At 43.4% G+C, this 8,113-nt stretch overlaps 1 protein-coding gene across 3 annotated transcripts in view; it reads left to right on the top strand.

Moving 5' to 3' along the window:
• The first annotated feature begins 674 nt into the window (after positions 1-674).
• stum (stum, mechanosensory transduction mediator homolog) overlaps positions 675-8,113 on the top strand; it is a 28,261-nt gene continuing 20,822 nt past the window's right edge. Inside the window, exons 1-3 of one of the 3 annotated variants that reach the window (XM_070545322.1) lie at positions 675-745; positions 4,398-4,448; positions 5,121-5,366. In XM_070545322.1, the coding sequence (XP_070401423.1) occupies positions 5,156-5,366 (211 nt within the window). In that variant the 5' untranslated portion in view covers positions 675-745; positions 4,398-4,448; positions 5,121-5,155. Of the gene's footprint in view, positions 746-4,397; positions 4,449-4,648; positions 4,987-5,120; positions 5,367-8,113 lie in introns of those variants that run through there. The other 2 variants (XM_070545319.1, XM_015947997.3) reach the window with 2 other exon arrangements.

Genomic DNA, 8,113 nt, shown 5'->3' with positions numbered 1-8,113 from the left:
GTCAATAAGTCAAATGTATTATTTAGAAAAGGAACATAAATACATCAGATTACTGCAGTGTTTAAATCTATACTACGCATACCACTGGACCCCTGGGACTGCTAGGGGATCACTCAATGATCAACAAACTAACTGTCATGGTCTGCGTCAGCCCCTTCCTTCATGTGCCTCCTGATGTTCCTCCATCCCTCTCTAGATTCCCTTCTGTATCTCATAGCGCCCTCATGTGTCCTTTGTCTGCGTCTCAATTATGAGTCTTATGTTTGTAGCCCTTTAAAGTCAATTCCTCCCAGGTCCTGTGTCATTCATTCATCCCCAGCCCTCCAGGTCTTCCTTCACATTCTGTAGCTCCAGCCTCTTTGTCCCCTGCTCAGTGTTTTTGTGTGTGTGTGTGTGTGTGTGTGTGTGTGTATGTCCTTCCCTCAGTCTTAGGTTTAGTTTTATGTTTTAGGTCTGTCTGCCCTCCACTGGTTCTGTTTTCCCCATTTAGATAATTTGTGTCACCTGCCTTCCCTCCAGCCCTCACTCCACACACCTGCTTCCTGTTTACTTAATTGTTCTCCATGTGTATATAAGCCTTGTCTTGTCACTCTGTGGTTGTTGGTTCATTGTCCTGGTCAGCGTTGTTTTGTCTCCATTCTCCATTCTCCAGTCTCCAGTCTCCAGTCTCCTGTCTCCTGTCTCCTGTCTCCTGTCTCCTGTCTCCTGTCTCCTGTCTCCAGGTCTCCAGGTCTCTGCTCAGAAGGTGAGCTTTTGGTTTTTGGATCTGAGTTTAGTTATTAGGTTTTTGTCTTCACCCGTTGGATTTTTGGTTCTCTTCCTAAATGAAGGATTTGTGCTTTTCAACCGCTCCTGCCTGTGTATTCTGGATTTCCTGCACCTTGGGTCCAAACCTCCTGCTCTCAACGTGACACTAACAGTGCTACTTTATAACCTTGCTTTCGGTGCCAGAGCGATTACAGACTCTGGCATTTTACAAAATGACCCAATGAGTCAGATTAGAGGAGCAGACATCATGAGGTCAACACGATCCGTACACTTGTGCACCAGCCAGAGAAAATGTAAAGGTTCAAAGTTCATGAGGAGCGTCCGCTTTACAAAAATGAAAATGTTGAATTTTCTTAACCAATTTATGTCAACGGGTTTCTCTGAACCCAGCTGCTAAGTGTTTGAGACCTGGTGCCAAGTAAGGGGTGTGTGCCTTTCTGTCTTTCCTGCAAGAGTTGCTGGATGATAAGAAGGCCTTCTCTGCTATTAAAGAGTACCTGGCAGCCATTTCAGCCCATAACCATATTGGGAAGAAACTGGTAAACCATCACTCCCTGGTGTGGAGCTTCGTGAAGCGAGCACACAGGTTTCTCTCTGTGTCTCAGTCTCAGATGCCTTCTTGGGATCTGTCCTTGGTGCTAAACCTCTCCACGGGCCCCCATTTGAACCAGTGGATGACCCGGACCTTAAAATTTGACCTTTTAAGGCGGTGCTGCTCCTGAAATTCTTATTAGCAAAGCAGTTCAGTGATGTGCAGGCACTCTCAGTGCACACATCCTGCACCCAGTTTGCACCAGGTGATGTGAGGGTGTCTCCGAAACCCAACTTCGTGCCTACAGAGGTGGCAAGCTACTTTTCACCCATTCGCCCCACACCTGTCTACCTTTTGTCTTTTCCCTCACCTAAAAAGGAACAGTTGCCAATCTAAGAGCCTTCACAAATGCGACCAGCTCTTTGTGTGATAAGGCGGACCCTTCAAAGGCAAACCCATTTCTACTTCATCCACATGAACCATGATGCTCTTGAGTTGGGAATTGCTGGGCGGAGGTCAGTGTGTTGTAGCTGCATATGAAAGGGTTTCATCAGTTAGCTTTGTTTCTTTTTTAATGTTGATCTGACAACTAAATCTGCAAATTAGTGAATCGAACACCTTGAAGTGACAAAAGCTGCTGCAGCATTCAGAACACACAATTAGTCTTCCGCTGGAGGTACCCGCTGCTTTATTCTAAGATTAAAGCGCTTGTTTGTTAAAGGCTGAACAAAAAGCAACAGTAATAAATACACTTTGTGCTCCAAGCAACTAGGAGGAACAAAAACAGAGAAGTATAAAAGCCAGCAAGAGTCAGTTTGTCAAAAGATGGAAATAAAAAAGGGAGGAGAAAAGCGATGTTCAGCGCCTTGGGCTTCCTGACAGGGTTGCGGAAGGCGCTTTATAAATAAAGCTTTGATTGATTGATTGAAAATTAATTTATTAAGCATTTGCATATAGCAGGTCTTAAATGGAGTTCAGGTTTCCTCAGTTTCCTCTTCTTAGGGTCTCTAATGACCTTCTGACTCACAGTGATGCAGATGACTGTTCTGTTCTGGTCCTGCTGGACCTGACTGCAGCCTTTGACACTGTTGACCATCACCTGCTACTGGAGAGGCTGAGAGACTGGGTAGGCCTATCAGGATCTGCTCTGGAGTGGTTCTCCTCTTATCTCTCTGAGCGCTCCTTTTCTGTGGCCATCTCCAAGTTTAGGTCCTCCACCACCTCCCTTACCCATGGTGTCCCACAAGGTTCTGTGCTGGGGCCTCTGCTCTTCCTCCTCTATCTGCTTCCTCTTCAGCACATCCTGAGCTCCTTCAAAGGAATCTCCTACCATCTTTATGCAGATGACATCCAACTGTACATCTCCTTTAAGCCCCATGAGATGTCTAAGCTGCAGCTGTTACACACCTGCTTAGACTCTATCAGAACCTGGATGGCTGGGAGCTTTCTGCAGCTGAAAGAAGATAAGACTGAGATCCTCATCTGTGCCCCAGACAAGCTGGTTCCCAAAGTCAGAGACTCTTGGTCAGCTTGCTTCTCACACCAAACCTTCTGTCAGGAATCTTGGTGTGACCTTTGACCCAGCTCTCACCCTGGATTATCATGTCAGTTCTCTTGTTCGCTCTTCCTTCTTCCATCTCAGGAACGTTGCTAAGCTGAGTCCCATTCTGTCCCGCTCTGAACTTGAGACAGTTCTCCACACCTTCATCCCCTCACGCTTAGACTACTGTAACTCTCTTTTCACATGTCTGAGCAGAACCTCCCTGAACCGTCTACAGGTGGTTCAGAATGCCTGTGCTCGGCTTCTGACCAAGTCCTCCAAACACACCCACATCACCCCGCTTCTCCTCCAGCTTCACTGGCTGCCAGTCAACTTCAGGGTTCATTTCAAGATCCTGGTTCTGGTCTATAGGGCCTTACATGGACAAGCACCATCTTACATTGGTGATCTTCTTAGTCCCTACACCCCCAGCAGGTCCCTGAGGTCCAGTGATCAAAGCCTACTGGTTGTGCACCACCAGGCTAAAGGTCAAAGGTGACAGATCATCTGCTGCTGTGGCCCCCAGACTCTGGACCTCTCTCCCCCTGAGCCTGAGATCAGTGGACTCAGTGGTCTCCTTTAAAAAGCAGCTGAAGACTCACTTGTTCAAGCTGGCTTTTGTATGACCTTCTTCACCTCTCTCTCTTTATTCTGCTCTCCCCACCTATTCCACCTTCCTCAGGATCCACTGATCTCCCTCTTTCCTGTTCACTCTCTCTCTTTCTTAACATGTTTTTAAATCACAATTGTCTATTTTTGCTCATTTTAAATATATTTTTAAACATTTTCTAAATGCTTTTTTATATTTTCACACTTTTTGTTTTTGTGAAGCGCCTCGTGATTTTTATCTTGAGAGGCGCTATAGAAATGATATGTTCTTCTTCTCAGACACATGATTACACATCTCTGTTGACAAAGAGAGAAAAACACCAGAGTCAAACCTCCTGGTGTTGCAGCTTCTTCCAGCTGGGGCTCAAAGATAAAAAACAAAACAAAAGTAAAAATAGGAAATTAGGTGAAATTACAAGAGTAAAATGAGGTCCAAAAACTGGAGATCAATATCTTCTGTGTAATTACTAGCTTCCTGGGTTGCTAGGAAACCAGGGATGAAGGAGGCAGAAAAAAGAGAAGATGGGATGGACAGAGAGGCTAATGCAAAGACTAATTTCAGGGTTGTGCTGATCCTCCACTGTGTCTCACTTTTGTTTAAATGACTTCAAGATGACAGACGACGAGGTGGAGGGGAGGAAAAATGTAGGAGAGTGGGGTGCATGAATAATTACTGAGATATTGACATTGACTGTCCCTTCATCGTTCCCTCTCTCCTTTTTTCTTCTCAATGTTTTTCTGTCATCCATTGGTCTGACTGCCCTGCACCCATCCTCATCTCCACCCGTCTCACCTTTCTGTGTCTGTCATCTTGATTTCTACCCTTTCCCTCCCTGCTCCTGCCGTGTCTTCATCACTAAATCTTCTCACAGCTGCAAACGTGAAACATCAAGAACACTCAGCTTTACAGCAAACACATTTAATGCTAACTGTTCTGTTCATTTACAGAAATCCTCACGGAGAATAAAACAAACGTCATTTCCAAGCATCAGACTCCAGGTGCGTTCACTTTATTGACTCGATTAGATGCTTTAAAGTGCAGCTTGTTGAATGTGACCCCACTGAAGTGCAACATTAGATGGCACGCTGTTTCTTTAAATGAAGAGGAGGGGAGGTAAAGGGAGGAGCAGGGAGAGGAGAGAGAGAGGAGGACATAGTAGAAAAAGAGGAGTTGTTGTGTTCATTCTCTCTGTTTTAGTAGAGGGGTGTGTGCATGAGGAAGGGTTTTTATTCTGTGGAAAACTGTGCATCTTCCCAGGATTTTTCCAAACAATTTAAGGAGGAATTATCCCACTTTCAGCATTCCTTAAGAGCATGATGGACGTGGAATCAACTTGGAGAAATCACTGACCTGTGGGTGGTTTTTTTCAAGGACCTGGAGATAAAAAAAGAGAAATTTTAAAATTTAAACTAGAATTCCTGCTTGATTTTTCCAAGACACTCGTTTTGAGGAGTGATTTTCTGAAAATCTGAAGTCGGTACACCGTTTTCTGGATAATGCCGAACAAGTCAACGTCAGGAAAAACACTCGGCAAATGTAGTCCACAAAAATTCCCATCAACCATTTCATCATAAACTACTTTTTGACAAATGTTTTAGCTTGTTGTTTATTAGTGAGCTAACAGGTGTTAAAGAACTTCCCATTACCTAAATCTTCTCCTGGGTTTTTAGGTGTGAATAATAAAGCAGCAGAGAGGAAAAGACAGATGGCACAGAAAGAAGGAGGAACAGGGCAGGGGCGTATCAAGACAGAGGACAGTTTTGGGGCCAAAGCCATGTCGGGGGCCCCCGCAGCGGGTGGAGGAGTGGTGGTGGAGGTCAGGGAGAAGAAGGGACCTCTACGGGCAGCAATACCCACAATGCCTTTCCCTCTGGCTGTCATTTGTCTCTTCCTGAACACCTTCATTCCTGGACTTGGTAAGTTTATGCCCTTCTCCTATCTCTCTCTCTTTTCTGATCTGATTAGACAAAAATTGTTAACTTAATTTGGCAGAAACTCAGATTATTTAACACAAGATGTTATAATTTTAAAGGGACATTATGGAAGTCTGACAGCCAAAACATGTATAGAAATAATAAATGTCTTCTTCATACATTCTCCTGCAATGCCCTGGTCCTGTAGAATGAGCCCTGGCATTTTTACTGTGATTGCCTGTTTTTCTGTAAAATCACAGAAAAAGAGAGCTGCTCGGGTCGAGCAGGCTGCTTCATGCGCGTTCACGCTCAGGCATCGCCCGTAGCATTTGCTATCCGTAGCTTTAGCAGCAGAGAGAGAGGCAGTGCCACTTTGTCGCTGTTCCTAACGCCTAGTGACAAAGCTAGCTACATTTCTGAGGACCCTTAGCTACTTTCTGTAGAACTTTCTTCTAGATATTTCCTGCTAATTAGCAACAAAATAGCCATTTTCACTCCGAACCGTTCTTTGAACGTTGTTTCAGCTGTCATCAAGGATATAAACGTTACAGATACAAAAGATGTCACTGGTGCTTTAGCTCACCTAGTAAGATGTCTGACTCTCATGCAGAAGACCTGGGTTTGATTCTGGATGTGAACATAGTTTATTTAGAGTTTCTTTTTTACATTAATGGTATATTTTTATACAGTAAGATGCCCAAATTTTTATTTGAGACTCGCCGAACGGCATTGAATTCACAGATAAAAAAGATGTGGGTTCAACTTTCATTTTGGAACAATTTTTCAAGCAAGGGAAGGGAATGATCTGAGCATGCAGGAGGACTGACCCATCATAAACCTTTGTCGCTGTGCTGAAGAGAAAGGTACAGAACCACATTATTTAATTAATTAACTGCGTGTTCTCCTGTCCTCTGTCCTCCGGGCCACACACACACACACACACACACACACACACACACACACACACACACACACACACACACACACACACGGGACTGTCTCAGCTGTTATTTTCGTTAAGGAGTGTGCACGTACAGCATGCGCACCTCGTGCACGAGCCTACTATTGAAGCTGCCGTTACGCTTTTGGCCTGAGGGGGCAATCGCGAGCATAAAAATTCAAAAGTCCGTAAAGTCCCTTTAATTATAAAAAAGAACTGACACTTAGCTCATCTGAAGTGTGTTTTACTCATTTAAGTGAACGTGAAATTAGACAGCATGAGACCTTGAAAGAATTGTCTTCAGTTATAGTGCCCAGGTGTGCATGCACACAGTTTACTGTAGGAGTTAATGCACTGCAGCTGCAAAGGTCACTTCTGTAGGTGTTAGAGAAACCTCGTTGGTGTCATCATAGTGGCAGTAATGTTCTCCGTGAGATCGGACACACAGTCATTATCACCGTGGAAAGACTCATCATGGTTTGCAGCAGAATTTGCTCTTTAGTGACCTGCTGATCACCAGATTAGCTGGCATTAAAACACCACCTGGACATGTTCTGATAGGATCTTATAAGTATTTCAGAGCATTTTTTACATTATTATGCAACTTTTCCTGATTTTTTTATTAGTAAATCACTTGGTAAAAAAAAAACTTTCGTCTTTTGTCATTTTTTGTAAACCTCTGGAGTTTTAAGATCTAATCATTAGCGAGTATATCACATGAGCATAGCATAGAAGTTGAAGCTGAAAAAACTCAAATGCCCCCTAGTGGTTGGCTCCAGTATATGTTTTCAATCCAATTTCCCTACTAAATAAACCCAGTAAATACTTATCAGAATAATATTGTGTTCATTCTAGAAGTTGCTGCTGTTCAAACATTTATTTTCTGATATCTTTCATTGTTTTGAGTCATTTGATGCCTAAAAACTCAATCATTCTTTGCAAGTGAATTGAGTAGGAAGGACGTCCAAACTCACATCACAGTTATGCGTGTGACATTTACCAACAACAGCAATAATGAAGGATGTTGTTTTCTGGGTTTTTGGTTAAATTGTGAAGACAAACGTCAAAAGGGATGTGTTAAAAGAGCAAAGACTCAAGGGTATTTTATTCCACTTTATGCTCAAAAAAGAGCATGTCGCAGCAGACAGTAGAGACAAAAAGTGTGGACGCTGGAAAAGGATTCAGTTCATTTAAATAACCGGTGTTTGCTTTTTTAAATAACTAGATAACTCACTTTGTGAAGCTAAGACACCACGTGCCCTGATGCAGGAATGTAAAATATATGAAGCGTTTCTTTTCTGTCATGCCAGGATGTCTGTCTTCTAGAAGCTGCCATGTTGAAGCTTTTGAATCAAACTTCTATAGGACCGGTTAAAAATAACATTCGAACATGCAGCATCAAGGTAAGAACCACTTGAATCAAAGGAGTCAACATTTAGAAAAGGGTTCTTTTACTTTCCAGTCTCATTCATTTGCACAGAGGGGGCGGGGCTTAAAATTTGGGGACAGTTCGGTTCTGGCTTCAGTTTGCCATCCAACTTTAGAGAAATAAATGGTTAATTTTACAAACGCCGAACACATTCCACATGGTAATAATACCATATTTGGACTCTGTTTGCATTAAGAAAACCAAACATAAAAATCCTTTCGTGCTCTCTGACAACCTTGTGATTGTTTGTGTGAGCAGACAGGAACCAGATGCGGGTTGTTATCTAATGCAATCATGCATTAGCCTCCCATTCACCTTTTGCTCCACAGTGCCAGAGCTCCATCCTTCACTCGGTCAGAGGTTCAGGTTTGTGAGTGCAAC

The sequence above is a fragment of the Nothobranchius furzeri genome, chromosome 2 (assembly GCF_043380555.1).
Source record: "Nothobranchius furzeri strain GRZ-AD chromosome 2, NfurGRZ-RIMD1, whole genome shotgun sequence".
Lineage (NCBI taxonomy): Eukaryota > Metazoa > Chordata > Actinopteri > Cyprinodontiformes > Nothobranchiidae > Nothobranchius > Nothobranchius furzeri.
Note: the sequence above shows the minus strand (reverse complement) of the source record. Positions and strands in the feature narration are given on the sequence as shown.